The 18570-nt window shown below is 34.9% G+C and overlaps 1 protein-coding gene across 1 annotated transcript in view; it reads left to right on the forward strand.

Moving 5' to 3' along the window:
• LOC131409662 (UDP-glucuronosyltransferase 2C1-like) overlaps positions 1–18359 on the forward strand; it is a 33818-nt gene extending 15459 nt beyond the window's left edge. Inside the window, exons 3-6 of the mRNA XM_058547207.1 lie at positions 5448–5579; positions 12287–12374; positions 13750–13969; positions 18080–18359. Coding sequence (XP_058403190.1) covers positions 5448–5579; positions 12287–12374; positions 13750–13969; positions 18080–18359 — 720 coding nt within the window. The remainder of the gene's footprint in view (positions 1–5447; positions 5580–12286; positions 12375–13749; positions 13970–18079) is intronic.
• The last annotated feature ends 211 nt before the right edge of the window (positions 18360–18570 follow it).

Genomic DNA, 18570 nt, shown 5'->3' on the forward strand with positions numbered 1-18570 from the left:
TCTTGTCAGCTCTCTGAGGATTGAAGCTGGGTGGGGTTGGCCTCTGGCATGGGAATACCCAATTGTTTCAGGCTTTAGAAGGTGGGGCCAACCCCCTATGTGTCTCTTTGAGAAGCATAAGTCTTCTGCAGCTGACAAGCCCCACTGCCCACAGGTCCACACATACAGTCAACACAGTCCTGCCCCATGCATGCACCCCGACCTCTTGATGTGGACCCAATTTCCAAGGTGGGAGCCCTACACACTCCACCACCACCCCACACTCTCCACCCACTCCTTGCTCACACCCTGCCCCACAGAGGTGGACCCAGGCTGCAGAGAATCCAGACATCTCACTTAGCAGGCCCACAAGTTGCCAGAGGGCTTGTTGTCAGGTGGGGCCAGTCCCTAGTGTGGGCTGCCTGCCCTGGCTGAGCTGGATCAAATCGGTGCTCTAGTGTGTGGGGCAGACCCTGGGCTAGTAGGCCAGGGGAAGAACTCCAATGGCGTCTGCCAGCATCTGTATCAGCACACCGACTTCAGGCCACAACAATGGCCGCCACCAATGTCCCAGTCCCTGGAGAGGTCTCACCTCTCACCGAGATGCACTCAGAGCCTATCAGGTGAGTCTCTTTTCACCAAAAGACTGTGCATCTTTCTTTCTGGTGATTTTAGGTTGCTTTCTGAAATGGGCGAGTTTGTGTGTGGGCACTTTAAGAGTTGGGTTTAATTTCTTTGTGAACCAGCTTTTCTGGGGGTACTCCCCAATGTTTTAGTAGCAGACAAAGTCAGATATTATACCACTCATCTTGATTGTGCTGGGTCCAAAAAATGCCTATAGTGGGGGCGCTCCCCGGCTCAGGGCCCCACTCCTCCAGGGAGGGCTCATACCTTTGGGCTGCTCCCGGGTGTCTGAGAAGCACTGCTGCTTGTGAAGGTGGGTTTTTTTTTCTTTCTGGAAGGGAATTGCTGCCTCTTCCACCTCAGTTAGGATTGTTATTTGTTGCAGGAGTTCCTCTTATCCAGTTTTCAGTTCTCTCTCCAGGGTAATTTTTCCAAGAGTAGATGTAAATTGGCTGTGTCCACGGGAGATGTGAGTTCCGAGTCTGTCTATTCCTCCATCTTGACTTCTTCCTATCTGATGTTTTTTGTATGACCTTTAAGAATACCCAGAAAGGGTCAGATCTTTAAAGTATTTCCAGAAGAATCTTATTTCCCCCGTCTCCTCCCACCATAGCACAGAAGGACCCTGAGGACATTACAAAAAGGCAATCAAAATTTCTGCATTCAAATAATGCACATGCTCTCACATTCTTGAAAAAATTCCTAAGTCAATAATGGTAGTAAAGATTCTTTAATATAGCAAGTATTTTGATAACATTTTATTTTTTGAATAATTTATGGTAGGTTTTGGTATTAAAATATTTCAGAATTTTCAATAATGTTCCTAATTATAAAAAGCAGATTAAGGACACTAAATCTACACATTACATACAAATACAAGAGATGATGTGAACATTCAAAATAACCCATAATAAGGGTGAAAAGTAAACTAATCAGGAAGTTTGAGGCTTTAATAGACAGAAACATGATGGGAGAACCTGGTAAAACTTTAATCTTTCCACAAACAATAACCATATTTGTGTGCTGTTTTCGAGTTAGTGTACATACAATGCCATATGATAAGTAAGTGGAAGCCCTTTTCTTAGCGACATTGGTGCCTTAATCTTTATGCAGTAAATTAGTGTGGATCATTTAGACTCAACTGCACATAGCTTCTTCTTCCCTTGAGACAAAACGTTATCAATAATCAGACAACTATTCCAAAGTGATGAGATCAGTTTAAACATGAACAGAAGAAAACAATATCCAAAGCTTGTCTTTGGAACAGGTTCTTTTCTTCTTAAACTTTTGACTCCATCTACAGAAGAAGTAGAGAAAGAACCATCTCATCCCTGTCTAGATGTACTTATCACACTCAGTAAAATAATCTCCTAGTAAATATGACCCAATCAGGGTTCTGAAGTAAGACTCAAACAGACTTTCATCTCTTCCTTCTAAGGAAGACGTAGGAAAAGGTTGGGAAGAGAAGGGAAAAATTCCACCCCCACCACTACACCATGATAAAAAATGTCAATTTGATTTTGAATGCTAAAACACATGTTTGTGGAATTATGTAATTTATGTTTTGGTTTTGTTTTCTTTGTTTGAACCTCAGGTCCACAGAATGTGTTCATCATGCTCTCGACTCATGGACATTCCCTAATCAGCCCATAGCAGATACCTCTTTTGATTTATTTTCTTACATTTTTCTTTAACCTCTTCTCTTCCAGTACCACACAACCAGTAGACACCTAGTCAAGTGCATGTAATATTTATTCTCTCATTCCAATTTAGACAGATAACTGGATCTTTGAACAGTACGTAACCTTGATTTGAGTTTAACTATGCAAATTGTGTTATGATGTAATTTGTATTTTCTTTGTTTTATTACTCTGTTTTTTTTAATATGTACCTAAGTTTCAATTTGTAAATATATTTCATTCATTCTGCTTGTTGAAGAGAATTTTGGTGTATGTAGTTACCACATTTTTTTTTATTTATTTCCCATAAATGACAATTAGGTGTCTCCATCTCTATCCTACAACAAAGACTATTGTTAAGAAAAATTTCAAACATGTTCTATTATGCACATGTGCATATATTTGAAATACCTACCCAATAGTGGGATTGTAGGATCATAGGGTACATGCATACTTAATTTCACGGTGCATTTAATTTCACTCAGTAGCCGTATAAATGTATAGGTTCATCAGAAGTGCTTGAGTGGTCCCGACTTCCACATCATATAGTGATAGTGCTCTGTTTTCTAATATGTGTCAGTTTCATAGAGGTAGTGGTATCACCTTGTTGTATTTCACTGGTAATATCAGTTAATAGAAACATTCAACGTTGTTTCAGAAATTTACCAGTTATTCTGATTTTCTCTCTGTTAAACTCATATGGTTGGTACATTTTTCTTTAGCATAATCTTTTTCTTTGTTTGTTTTTGCCAAGTGATACAAATTCTTCCCATAATCTAGAATATCTAGGTACTAATCCTTGTTTTAGCAGTTACAAATATCTTCCTCTATGAATTCATGTATCTGTTAATGTTACCTCAGAATTCCTTTTTTAAACATAATGTACTAAATTTGATGTAATCTAATCCATTCTTAATTATCTTGTAGTTTGTACTTTTCAAATTTTCATTTAAAATATTTTTATTTCTAAGATTATAAAGATATTCTCTCATATTTTATTTTAAAAATGGTAATATTTTACTTTAATATGGATTCATTTAATTCGTTCAGACTATATTAATGTATAGTATGAGGTAAAGATTCACCTCTCTTTTTTGTCTAAGTAGTGAATATATTTTTACAGCACTACCTAATAGCAAATAATCTACTCAATGTGAATTTTTCTTACTAATTGTCTCAGTGACTTGTGATATCAAGTTTATATATAGCAGGCTTTTACATGCTCAGGGTTCCTTTTCTGGACTCACTACTTTGTTCTATTGTTCACTTTGTCTATTAGGAGGTTAGTGACACTCATTTTGTATTATGTATTTTTATCTGGTGTAAGATGTTCCCAGTATTTCTCTTTATTATATATAAATTTAAAAATATTTGCCAATTTCTCAAGAAAATTATACTGTAATTGAAAATTAATTTTAAAAGATTGATAGATTTACATATTAAATCAATCTGTCTGTAACTGCAGCATGATGGATAATTTTAAGTGTCAACTTGCCTGGGACAGGCACCCAGATAGTTAGTCAAATACTTTCTGGATGTTTCCCCAAGGATGTTTTTGGACGAGATTAACATTTAAATTGTGTACCTTCAGTAAAGCAAATTGCTTTCTATTATGTGGGTGAGCCTCACTCAATTAGCTGAAGGCCTGAATAGAACAAAAATCTGACCTCTCGAAAGCAAAAGAAAATTCTGCCAGCAGACAGCCTTCAGATTGGAACTACATTGGCTATTCTCTGGATCTCCAGCCTGATGGCCAACCCTGCAGATTTTGGACTTGCCAGCCTCCATAATCACAGGGATCAATTCCTTAAAATAAATCTCTCTCCACAGATAGATAGATAAATGGATAGATAGATAGATAGATAGACAGATAAATATACACACATTCTACTTGTTCTGTTCCTCTGGAGAACACTGACTAATACACACAACATATCTCTCTACCTATTCGAGTCTTTGTTTATGTCATTTACTAGAATTTGTAACTTTTTTCAATAAAAGTGCATGTATCTGTACTCTTAAACAGTTTATATTTTTAATTGCTACAGTGAATGATGACTCATTTTAAACTTTCAGGTTGGTTATTGCTGTTGTAAATAAATGTTATTGATTTTAGTGTAGTGATTATGAATCTGACCAACTATTATTTATAATAGTTTGCATATTTATTTTAGTTTCCCCAAAATTGTCATATACATATGTACAAAATTTATGTCTTTACCTTTAAATCCTTACACATTTTTTTCTTGTCTTATTTGGTGCCTTAGTTTGGTTAGTATTAAACATAGGGTGAAAACATTCTTTTTTACTTCAACATGATTAAATATGCTATTTTTATTTTGAATGCAAAGCCATACATTTCCAAAATATTGGAATGCATTATACTTATTTCTGCAGAGAATGCATATACTTATTTCTGAATTACTTATTTGGTCAGTAAGTTATATGGCTACCTCATTCTTAAATGTATTTGTGGTAGCTTATAAAAAGTACAAGTGGAATCAAAATAAAAGAAAATTTAAATTAAAAAACAGTAAATATGCCGTTAGCATGTCATTATACTGACTGATTCAGCATGAAAGTTAACGATAATTTTCTTAGTATCCAAGGCTAAATATGAAGTGAAGTACCAGAGCTATTTATCTCAATGTAAGAGTCAAAATTTCTTCATTTGGAGCATTGTGGAGAGGGTTGGACGGCAGTAGAGAGTATTGAATATGGTCATTGGCTTTACAATCAACAAGCTTAATTTAGAAATTTGGTTTTGCCACCTACTGCTGTGTAACCTTGAACAAAATACTTAAACTCTCTGAGACAGCCTTCTCATCTGTAAAGGTAGACATATCTCTTAAAATCACCATGTATTTAAGTTAAATGATACAATATAAAGAGCTCAGCACATGGCAGAATATAACAAGTAGTCAATAATTTGTAAAAACACACAAAACTGAAAAATGTTTAGAACATGCTGGGTGGAAAGCTTCAATTAAATAATTTCTAATTTGCCTAATAACCAATGATTTCAGGTCATTTTCTTACTCTAAAATGGTTAACATATGAAAAGGCAGAACTGTTTTCATAATTCAGACACATTGAGAAAAGTGTGTAACTATTTTATTCTTGTAACTATAGACTTTCATATTACAAAGGCTGTTTTCTTTACAGGAGTTAGAAGAGTTTGTCCAGAGCTCTGGAGAAGATGGAGTTGTGGTCTTTACTCTGGGGTCAATGATCCAAAACCTCACAGAAGAAAAGTCTAACATGATTGCATCAGCCCTTGCCCAGATTCCACAGAAGGTCAGATAATCTTATTTTTTGAGGCTTAGCTGTTTTAAAATCCATGAAGTTCTCCTTAAAAGTGTACTTCACAAACGTAGGAAAAGCTATTGGTATTGTCAGTGTCAATTTGACTGAGCCTTAAAGAAAAAGTATTAAACCTTAGAAGAGGGTAGCTAAATACATTTGACTGGTATCCTGCTTTAAAAGTGGCATTACCATCAGGAAAACATATTGCAGAATTTTCTTTAACTAATGGACTAAAACTAAATCATTCAGTGATCTTAAACAATCTCTTGGCTTTATGGATAGATATTAAGGCTTCCATGTAATCTAATCTTGTTTTGTTTTTCTTGTTTTTTTTCCTAAATCTGAGTCATACATGCACGATACAACTAACATGACAAAGAGTAAAGGAAAAAGTATATAAAAACACGGCCTCAATTCACAAGATAGCTTGTGACTATATTTCCTTCTAATTAATGGTTTTGGAGCAGGCCCTGGTTGAGCCTGGAACTGACAGCTTAGATTCCTGGAGGACTCGTAAGTGATGACTGTTCTATTTAAACAGTTAAAATTTTTATTAATATGGAAAAGAATCTGTGCAGTTCACTCTATGAAGTTGCTACAAAACATGTTTTTTTATTAACGTCATTCTAGATTATAACTGAGTAATGTCGTTCTTATGTTACCAGAGATACTTTTCCTTTCTAGCTTTAGTTAAAATAGACAAATACATATCATTTTAAGTTCTAAATGATCATAACAATACTTTTATTTATAACCAAATTTCTTTCAAAAGTTGTTTTTGGGAGCACTACTAATTTAAATATTTAATCCCTAAAGGATATTCATAAAAATATTGAGTTTTCTATTGCTTTAAAATATGATGCTTAGGGGTGACATCAGGGTGGAATGAAAAGGAGCACCAAGGATCTGTCTCTTAACCTAAACAGCAGTTATACTTGCAGAAACTGCCTTTAGTAACTATATTGGAACTCTGAAGTCTATCTGTCCACTTCCAACTTCCAGGGAAAAGCTAGGCTAGTAAACAGTGATTAATTAAAATTGGTCAATTCCAGCCTTTAGCATAGCAGGATTCAAATCCTCCACCTCCCAGCCCTGGGACAAGCAAAATGCCTGTATTCCTGGTATGATTTCGTGAAGCCAAATTTGGCAGTAAGGACTATACCCTCCAAATAATGGGCTTCTGTATTCTGATTATTGATTCCTGCCTTTAATCACTGAGGTGGAGGCATGGAAATTGGCCACAGTTGTTTCCACCCCCGCTAACTGAAGCAGCTTTCAGGATGTTTAAAGGAGCAGCACTATTTTTTCTGCCTTTTTCCTTTTTTCTCCATTTGGGAGACACACATTAAATAATTAGGTCATTCTAAATCACTCACACATAATGGTGGAATTTAGAAAGCCATATGCATGTCCAAGGAGAGACAGAGGCTCAGAAAAGATCTGAGAACTTATATAGCTTTCACTTCAGGTTGATTCCTACCAAAGAGACACACTTCAACAATCCAAAAAAAAAGAAAAATCAAACCACAAGTAAGGGTAAAATCTGATTTCTACAGTTAATATATTATAGTAATCAAGTGTCCATTTCAATAAAAAAATCACAAGGCAAACAAAGATATATGAATGGATGGCTCACTCAAAGGGCCAAAATAAATTGAGAGAAATGATCTCTGAGGAAGTTTTGATGTTGGAATTACTAGAAATAACTTTGAAACAATTGTCTTAAAGCTGCTCAAATAACTAACGGAATACATTGATAAAGAGAAGAAAAAATGTAAGAACAAAATAAAATATCAATAAAGAGAAATAAATTATAAAAATAAGCAAAAAGAAATACTGGGGTTGTTAAGTACAATAACTGAAATAAAAAATTCAAGTCAGGGATTAAAAAGCAAATATGAGCAGCCAGAAGAAAGAATTAGCAAACTTGAAGAAAGGATGAGTGAAATTCTTGAGTCAGAGGTAGAGAAAGAAAAATAAAAGAAGAAAAGTTCACAAAGCCTAAGGGAGTTCTGAGACACCATCAAGTGGAAGTACATACACATTGTAGGAGTCAAAGAAGGAAAGAAATGGGAAAAAATAATATTTGAAGGAATAATGACTTCACATCTCCCAAATATAATGAAAGATATGAATCTAGAAATCCAAGAAGATTAATAAACTTCATGTAGGAGAAACACAGGGACCCACACCAAGAGACATTATAATCAAGCTGTTGAAATGCAAATTCAATGAGAGAATATTGAAAGGAGCAAGAGAGAAGCAACTCACTACATAAATGATCTTCCAAAGATTATCAGGCAATTTCTCATCAGAAACCTTGGAGGCCAGAAGGCTGAGGGTTGATATCCTCAAAATGCTGAAACAAATTTGTCACCTGAGAATTTTATAGCAAGCAAAACTTCCTTCAAAAATGAAGTAGAAATTAAGATATTCCCCTATAAAGATAATTTGGGCAAGATCATTACCACTAGACCTGCCCTGCAAGAAATGCAAAAGGGAGTCTTTAAGGTTGAAATGAAAGGCTGCTAGACATTAACACTAAACCATGTGAAGAACTAAACATCTGCAAGACGTAACTACGAGGGCAATTATAAATGCTAGTATTATTGAACTTTTGGATGTAACTCCAATTTTTAATTTCTCAATGATTTAAAAGGACAATAAATAAAAAACAACTATTGATCTATATTATTAGGAACACAATGTATAAATGTGTAATTTGCAACATCATTAACAGAAAGGAGAATGGAGTTATAAATGTGTAGAGTTTTTGTATCCTATTGAAGTTAACAACCAAAGGGTCAAAGATAAATCACAAGGATAATTTTAAAAATATTTTAAAATGAAAGAAAACACAATAGACCAAATCTTATGACACACAGTGAAATCAGTTCTCAGAGGGAAATTTATAGCTGTAAATGCCTATATTGAAAAGAAGAAAGACTTAAAATCAATAACCTAATTTTATACCTTAAAGAATCAGAAAAAGAAGACAAACTAAACCCAAAGCTAGCAGAAGAAAGGAAATACTGAAGACTAGAGCAAAGATAAATAAAACAGATAATAGAGAAACAAAGGAAAATATTAATGAAACCAAAAGTTTGTTCTTTGAAAAGATCAACAAAATTATGAAACCTTTAGGTACAGTTGCAAACAGAAAAAAAGAAGATGCAAATAACTAAACTCAGAAATGAACATGGGGAGAACACTACTGACTTTACAGAGAAAAAAAGAATTATATGGAGGATATTACAAACAATTGTACTCCAACAAATTAGACAACCTAGAAGAAATGGATAAATTCCATGAAACACACAAGTTGTTTAAACTGACTGAAGAAATAGAATATTTCAACAGAGCTATAAAAAATTAAGAGATTGAATTAGTAATCAAAAACCTCTCAACAAGGAAAAATCCTGGACCAGATAGCTTCACTGGTAAATTGTATCAAACATTTATTAAAAAAACTAAACTAATCCTTTTCAAAATCTTCCAAAAAATTGAACCAGAGAGAACGCTTCCTAAATGGTTCTGTGAGGTTAGATTTACCCTGATACAGAAGTCAGATAAGGACACCACAAGAAAATAAGATTACACACCAAGATCCCTTGTAAATATAGATGTAAAAATCCTCAACAAAATATTAGAAAGTCAAATCCAACAGAATATTGAAAGGAATATTCACCATAATAAATTAATTTATCAAAGGAATTCAAGGTGGCTCAGCATAAGAAATTAATGTAGTATATTAGACTAATAGAATGAAGGAAAAAAACAACACATGCTCATTTTGACTTACACAAAAAAAAGAATTTGACAAAATCCAATGTTCTTTCATGCTAAAAACCCTCAGAAAACTAGGAATAGAGGGAAAATTCCTCAATATAATAAAAGATATTTTTGGAAAACCCACAGCTAACATCTTACTCAATGTGGGAAAGTGGAAACTTTCCCCCTAAGTTCAGGAACAACACAAGGATGCCTGCTTTCAGTGCTGCTTTTTAACACTGTACCAGAAGTTCTAGCCTGGGATATTACACAAGAAAAATAAATAAAAGTTATCCAAATTGGAAAGGAAAACTTAAAACTATTTCTATTCCCAGATGACATTATCCTATACATAGAAAATCTCCAAGAATCCACAAAAAGCTACTAGAAGTAATAACCAAATTCAACAAAGTTGCAGGATACAAGATCAATGTACAAAAATCAGTTGTGTTTATATACACCATCAGGAAACAATCTGAACATGAAATTAAGACAGCAATTCTATTTAAAAGAGCAACCAAATGAATTAAATGCTTAAGAATAAATCTAAGCAAGGAGGTGAAATATTTGTATGCTGAAAACTACAAAACATTATTACTGTGAGAAATTAAAGAAGACCTAAATAAGTGAAAAGGCATCCCATATTCATGGATAGGAAGACAAGGTGGTTAAGATGTCAACACTATCCAAAACAATCTACACACTCAATGCAATGCCAGTCAAAATTCCAACAGCCTTTTTTGTAGAAATAGAAAATCCAATCCTCAACCTCATGTGGAACCACAAGAGCCACAAATAGACAAAACAATCCTGAAAAAAAATGAAGTTAGAGGACTTACACTTTCCAGCTTTGAAATTCACTATAAACCTACAGTAAATTAAACAGTGTGGTACTGCAGAAGACTAGCCATACAAACCAATGAAATAGACACTGTGTCAGAAATAAATCCTTACATATTTGAAAAATAGATTTTCCACAAAGGTTTAAGAGCATTCGGTGGAGAGGACAGTATCTTCAAAAAATAGTGCTGGTAGATATTGATAGCCACACGCAAAAGAATGAAGTTGGACTCTCTTATTACACTATATGCAAAAATTAAGTCAAAATGGGTCAAAGGCCTAAACTTTAGAGTTAAAAGTATGAAATTTTCAGAAGAAAATATTGATGAAAATAATTCTCACATTGGATTTGGCCTTCATTTCATAGATAATGACACCAAAAGCACAAGCAACAAAAGAAAAAATAGATAAATTGGACTGCATCAAATTAAGAACTTTTGTGCATCAAAAGATACTATTAAGAAAGCAAAATACAATGTCTACAGATTGGGAAATATATTTGCGAATCATGTATCTGATAAGGGATTAATGTTCACAATACAGAAAACACTCCTATAACTCAATCACAACAACAAAAACTCAATTCAAAAATGGAAAAAGACTTAAATAGGTACTTCCCTAAGGAGGATACACAAATGGCCAATAAGTACATAAAAAGATACTCAACATCATTAATCATTATGGAAATGCAAATCAAAAGCAACATGAGATATCACTCCATACTCATTAGGATAGTTAGCATCAAAAAATGCAAAATAACAAGTGTTGGTATATTGTGGAGAAATTGGAACTCTTGTGCATTGCTGGAAGGAGTGGAAAATGGTGCATCCACTGTGGAAAACTGTTTTGTGGTTCCTCAAAATGTTAAACATAGAACTATCATGTGAAACAGTAACTTCAATTTTAGCTATATGTTCAAAGAATTGAAAGCAAGAAATTGCACAGATGTTTGTACATAATGGTCATATCAGCATCATTCACAATACCCAAATGAATGGATACACAAAATGTAGGATGTACACACAATGGAATATTACTCAGTATTAAAAAGGAAGGAAATTCTAATACATTACAACATGGAAGAACCTTGAAGACACAATGCTAAGTGAAATAAGCCAATCAGGACAAGACAAATACTATATAGTTTTGCTTATATGTGGTACTAGAGTACTCAAATTCACAGAGACAGAAAGCAGAATAGAGGTTACTAGGCATTGAGGAGTAGGGGCATAGAAAGCTATTGTTTAACGATACAGAGTTTATGTTTGCGATGATGAAAACTTTCGAGGTGTAGATGAGGGTGATGGTTACACAACATTGTGGATATATTTAATGCCACTGAACTGTATACTTACAATAGATTAAAATGATAAATAACATTATGTATATTTTACAATAATAAAAAAAATACAGTGATTGCTTCTCTGTTACCTCCAAGTATGTAACAAATGTTTGAAACACTAACAAACTCTTAGAGTGAAAGCAACATCCTTTCCCTTTGCTTCTGAAAATTCCATTTAAAAAATTCCCTTTACGGGGCCGGCCCGGTGGCGCAAGTGGTTAAGTGCACACATTCCGCTGTGGCGGCCCGGGGTTCGCCGGTTCGGATCCCAGGTGTGCACCGACGCACCACTTGTTAAGCCATGCTGTGGCGGCATCCCATATAAAGTGGAGGAAGATGGGCATGGATGTTAGCCCAGGGCCAGTCTTCCTCAGCAAAAAAAGAGGAGGATTGGCATTGGATGTTAGCTCAGTGCTGGTCCTCCTCACAAAAAAAAAAAAAAAAAATTTCCCTTTACCAGAAGGGCCCCTTAACAGCAGTATGTAATTATTTCAGATACAGATTGCCTTTATTTCTTTGTCTAATAAATGAGAATTGTTCTGATGACCATGGCCTATCTATTAGGATTGTTGCAAACATTTTAAATGAAGTCATAGTTTCAATGGTTTAAGAACACCCATCACTTAATCTCTTAGGACCTCAGTTTGTTCATCTGTTACATGAAAGCATTGAACTAGAATAATTCTAAATAAATGTCTCATGTGACCCTAAAAATCTAATAGAGTAGAGGCATTTATCTTAACAGGTTCTGTGGAGATACACAGGAACAAAACCAGATACATTAGGACCCAATACACGGCTATATGAATGGATTCCACAGAATGATCTTCTCGGTAAGACCAAAGAGAAGCAAAACTAAACAAAGTTGAATGAGGGATAATCTGAATGATTAGTCAATAACAAGTAAATCCAACAAATTTGTATTCAAAACAAGCAAAAAACTCCTGAACGTCTTCTTTAATTTCTTCTGAAGCTTGTTAAAGAAAAAAATTATTCATGAAATTGGTTCAAGACTGGAAGGCACACTTTACTCAAGATCATCCTGATAAGCACAGGTCCCACTGCAACGGACTCTTGCAGGGAGGCAGAGAGATTGGAGCGGACTCTGAATACAACAAGGAAAAGTAGGGATTTTATAGCCAAGGAGCACAGTGGGGTGGGGGTTCATTGTATAGAAAATTAAGGGGAAACCTCCTGGGCAAGGAGAGACTCTGGCTAAACTGATCTACTCAGATTCTTGGTGAAGGCAGGTCAGAGTGATCAGACATCACCTGGGGGATTATGATCGATGAGGAAACTGATCAGGTACAAAGGTTGGTCAGATATCCTGATCTGGGATATCTGGATATTGAGGCTGGGAGAATCTAGCTAAACTAAGGCTGACTTAGTAGGATTCTTGCTAAAATTAGACAATGCAGAGACAAACACAGAAGCCCCAAAGTCAGGGCCTAGTTGAGAAGAGAGTTCAGAGGAGTCTGACTAGAGTTTTGACAAGGAGAGAATCTTTGTCGAGCTCTAACATTAAGGAGTTTATAATTCTCCCATTTATGACACAATCTGTCCCTCCTCAGAATCAGAGTCAACATACCTTTAGATGAGGCTCTCTTTAACTCTGGCATAGAATATTGCAGCATCTCCTGATTCTCTGTATCCATTTTCTCCCACCTCTCTTCTCTCTATCCCAATCTAACTACTTGAAAATAAAAATCTGATAACTCTATTTATCATTTCTAATATTACAAATGTTTCCATATTCGTATAAAATCAAGTGCAAAATCCCATTTTCTTAAACAGAGTACTTCATGAACTTGCCCTGGTCTATCTTTCTAGCCTGTTAGGCTGACATTCTCCCACTGAAACCCTGCACATCTTACCTCTTCTGCCACATGCCCACTCAAGTTTCATTTCTTCAAACGTTCCATTCTTTTTTATTAATATATTCCTTATCCCAACAACTTGTCCACCTGGACACTACTCTCCATCATTTAAACTCCACACAAACCTTCTTAGAAGTTCATGGAATGACTTAATTGCTGGAATAAATAATTGCTGATTTCTTTAGAGTTTAGAGGACTTTATATATGGCCTCACAGCACAGAATTGTATAGTAGATGCTGCCTAATTGAATCAATAGTTTGTACAGGTGTCATGATTTTCTGTTTCTGAAACTCTCACAACTTAGAATAATGGTGTGTTTTTTCCTATTAGGTCATCCCAAAACCAGAGCTTTTATCACTCACTGTGGAACCAATGGGATCTATGAAGCTATTTACCATGGGGTCCCTGTGGTGGGAATTCCCATATTTGGTGATCAGTTTGGTAATATTGCTCGTATGAAGGCCAAAGGGGCAGGTGTTGAAGTAGACTTGCATACAATGAAGAGTTCGGATCTGCTTAACGCTATGAAGGCCGTCATTAACAACCCTTCGTGAGTAAAGAATATATTCTTGTCTGAGAAACGTGGACTATTTAAAAAAGAAAACTTGCATAATTTTAAATTGATTACTTTTAAATAATCACCAGCACATAATTGATATTGAGTACAATTTTCTTATACTTCTCAAATTTGATGGAGGCATTTTGATGCACCTACTATTAATTGATAATAGATCACAACCTCATAGAAACACTAAGTCCCTTTAAAGAAAATAAGCTATTGTTAAAGTGACACAAATCTTTATTTTTTATTAATAATAATTATTGTTTATTTCTTAAAAATTGCAGATATTACCCTTATAAAGAATTTAGCAATATAAGAAAAAATAGAGAAACAAAAATTAAAAATCACTTAACTCGCCTCCTGTAGCTATAACTAATTGCTGACAGAGAAATATTACTTCAGATATTTCCTTTTGCTAATTTAAAAATGAAAAAGAAAAAGACAGAAATAATTTTTTAAATATTGGATCATGCTACTTCTTAATAAAAAATATTCTATATTGCTATATGTTAACTTAAAAGAAGAGAAAGAAAGTAAAGTAAAATTGAGTGGTCCAAATGGTGACATAGAAGACCTAGCCTGTCTGACCCACGACAAAGATCAATAATTGGACAGCTGTTCATGAACAGAATCAGCCCTGGGATAGCTCTAGAGTCCACTCAAGAAATTTTAGCAACGCAGTGAAACAAAAAAAGAAACTGAGACTAGTCACCCAATAAGAGAAGGAACAGCTTCATTTTGCCTGCATCATCCCATCCCCAAGCCAGCTAGAAAGAGTTCCTAACTGGGAAAGGAAGAACAGGCTGAGTGATCAGCTTCTCAAGGCTTTTGGTGTACAGAAATAGAAAAAAAATCTGGAATTTATATAGAGCCACAAAAGACCCCAAATAGCCAAAGCAGTCCTGAGAAAGAAGAAACCTGGAGGCATCACACTTCCTGATTTCAAACTATGCTACAAAGGTATAGTATTAAAAAAAAGTAATGATACTGACAAATGAAGACAGATAGACCAATGGACAGACTTGAAGGCCCAAAAATAAACCCTCGCATATACAGTCAACTAACTTTGACAAGCTAACCAAGAATACTCAATGGCAAAAGAATTGTCTCCTCAGTAAATGATGCCGGGAAAACTGGATATCACATGCAAGAGCATGAAACTCTACCCCTGTCTTACACCACTCACAAAAATTAATTACAAATGGATTAAAGACTTAAATGTAACACTTGAAACCATAAAACTCCTAGAGGAAAAGCTCCTTGACAGGAGTCTTGGCAATGATTTTTTGGGTGTGACACAAAAGCACAAGGAACAAAAGCAAAAATCAAAAAGTGGGACTACGTCAAACTTAAAGGCTTCTTTACAGCAAAAGAAATGTCACCAAAATGAAAGACAACCTATGGACTGGGAGAAAATATTTGCAAATTATATATCTGAAAGGGGTTAATATCCAGAATATATAAAGAACTCATATAACTCAATGGCAAAAGAAATAAAAAAACCAAGTAGATATAAATGATGAGCAGGATTTCTGGATAGACATTTTTCCAAAGAAGACATACAAATGGCCAAGAGGTACATGAAAAGGGGCTCAACATCAGTAATTATCAGGAAATGCAAATCAAAAGCACAATGAGATATCACGTCACATCTGTTAGAACGGCTGTCATAAAAAGATAAGGTATAACAAGTGTTGGTGAGGATATGGAGAAAAGGAAACACATTCTTACCTTCGCTGAGAATGTAAATTGGTATAGCCACTAAGGTAAACATTATGGAGTTTCCTCAAAAAATTAAAAATAGAATTACTGTATGATTCAGCAATCCCAATTTGAGTATATATCCAAAGGAAATGAAAACAGGTTATGGAAAAGATATCTGCACTCCCATGTTCTTTGCAGCATTATTCACTATAGCCAAAATATGGAAACAACCTAAGTGCCTGTGAACAGATGAATGGATAAAGAAGATGTGGTATATGCCTACAATGGAATATTATTCAACCATGAGAAAGAAGGAAATCCTGCCATTCGTGACAACATAGTTGATCTTAAAGGCATTATGCTAAGTGAAATAATTCAGACAGAGAAAGACAAATACTTTATGATATCACTTATACGTGTAATCTAAAAAGCCAAATCACAGAAACAGAGAGTAGACCCTGGTGGTTACCAGGTGCTAACAGTTCAGGGTTGGAGAGATATTGGTCAAAGGGTACAAACTTACAGGTATAGGATGAGTAAGTTCTAGACATTTGTACAGTATGATAACTATATTTAATAATACTATATTACAACCTTGAAAGTTGCTAAGCAAGTAGATTCTAAATTTTCTCACCAGAAAAAAGAAATGGCAATTATGTGATGTCATGGAAGTATTAGTGTATGCTACAGTAAATCATACTTCAATGTATAAGTGTATCAAATCTACGCATTGTGCACCTCACCTTACACATTGTTATACTTCAACTATATCAGTAAAGCTGGAAAAAATCCTTTAATTTTGATGTTACTTGGTAATACTATTTCATTTCAAATAAACATAACTGTGATCATAAATAAATAAAGTTCCCAACAATAAATGATTACATTAAATATGTTATTTGAAATCAATCAAATAAATATATTCAGGGAAAGAAAGAAAAACTATAGTCAAATTAAAAGAATCGCCAGGCTTTGAATAAATATTCTTTAATAGATAAATCATATACTAAAAATTACATATAAATCCATGAACAACTATTGACATTAGAGATTAGAATAATTATTTCTAAAATGTTTCCAATTTTGGTCACTATAGAATGACTTGTCACTATAAAGTCACTTCTCAAGCTCTCATGCATGTCTCTTAAACCTAACATTTTAATCTTTGTTTGATGTATTATTATTATTGTTAAGGCGTATAACATACAGATCTTGTCAATGACCACAATTTCCAGTACTGTTTGGCCTTAGTTTGGTATTTATATGGATTTAATGATGCCATTTGTGTTTTACCTCAGTCTTTCTATTCCTGAGGGGTTTTGTTTTTTTTAATTTGTTCTCTGACAAATATTTTGTTTATGTGTCTTGGAGCTTCTATTTTGGTTGTTTCCTTGTTTTCCTGAGATATATCAAGAGGTACTTATTCCTTAAATTCTTGCATACTAAGAAAGGCCTGCCTTGTTCTTTGAAGCAAAGGGCAACAGGGATATGTATAATTTTTTGGCTCAGAATTCTCTTCCTCATAACTTTCTATATGTTGTTCCACTATTTTCTACCATTTAATGTTCTATATTCTCCTCAAATGATGGTTGTACTTCAGTGTGGAAGAATAACCTCCCTCCTTCACCTCCTTCACGCATCCGAGAAAATCCTCCTCCTAGGTCAGCCGTGGGAAACCTTAATCCAAAACCCTGGCCTGGTCATTTGTTCCATGAGTGAAGTTAGAAGAGTTAGTGTTCTCATTATTGCCATTGTCTCTTCTCACCAATGGCACTTGCATCCTTCTGTAACTTGAAGCAAATATTCTAGTATCTGCTCACTCTCAGGGCCTACCTTTTCCCCGTTGGGTCATATTAAGCTTTTTGTTTTGGTCTGAAATGTCAGGCCCATGAAGATCATAGACAGAAACCATTACCTGATACGGTTGAAGACTAGCTAATTGTTGACACAAAGTCTCCAGATCAATACAGGGCAGGAAGATGGGCATATCTTTATCACAGACCTGCCCCTCAATGCTGCTTCCTGTCACTATCTTGTTCCTAAAATGATACTTATCAAATGAGATTAAAATTCTGTATTCTCAACCTACATGGTCCACATTCTTATTTCTGAACTTTTCAAATGCTGTTTCTGATTGGAAATTATTCTCTCACCTACTTGCAACTATTACTTAGACTATGAAATATCCAACAAATTCCAGCTGATAGTCTGCCATATCTAGAAATGTCTCATGAGAAAATAAACTATCATATGCATTCTGAGCTCTTGGTGATATTATCTGTGACATATTCAGCATATAATTATGTAGTATACTTTTAATAACATAACATAATTTTAGGTATATCATGTTCTTAATGAATTTTTTACTTTGCTGTCTATGTGTCCAATCTTTAGCTATAAAGAGAATGCTATGAGGTTATCAAGAATTCACCATGATCAGCCTATGAAGCCCCTGGACCGAGCAGTCTTCTGGATCGAGTTTGTGATGCGCCACAAAGGAGCCAAACACCTGCGGCCAGCCTCCCACAATCTCACCTGGTACCAGTACCGTTCTTTGGATGTGATTGGGTTCCTGCTAGCATGTGTGGCAGCTATTATGTTTCTGGCCACAAAGTGTTGCCTCTTCTGTTGCCAGAAGTTTGGTAAGACAGGAAAGAAGAAAAAGAGAGAGTAATTTTCTTTGAGTTTGCCTGGAAATCTTGATAAGGCCATCTAAATTAATCCAGCCACTGATTTGAACAGATTTCTCTCCAAGTTCTTGTCCATTCCTCAGCTTATCAAGTCAGAGATTAAAGACTCTTCCAAGGAGTTGGCCACATGATTTAGAATTAAGGTTTTAAGTAATCTAGTCTTTAAAAAGAGAAGATAAACATATAAACACATGA

Source organism: Diceros bicornis, chromosome 8 (genome assembly GCF_020826845.1).
Source record: "Diceros bicornis minor isolate mBicDic1 chromosome 8, mDicBic1.mat.cur, whole genome shotgun sequence".
Classification (NCBI taxonomy): Eukaryota; Metazoa; Chordata; class Mammalia; order Perissodactyla; family Rhinocerotidae; genus Diceros; species Diceros bicornis.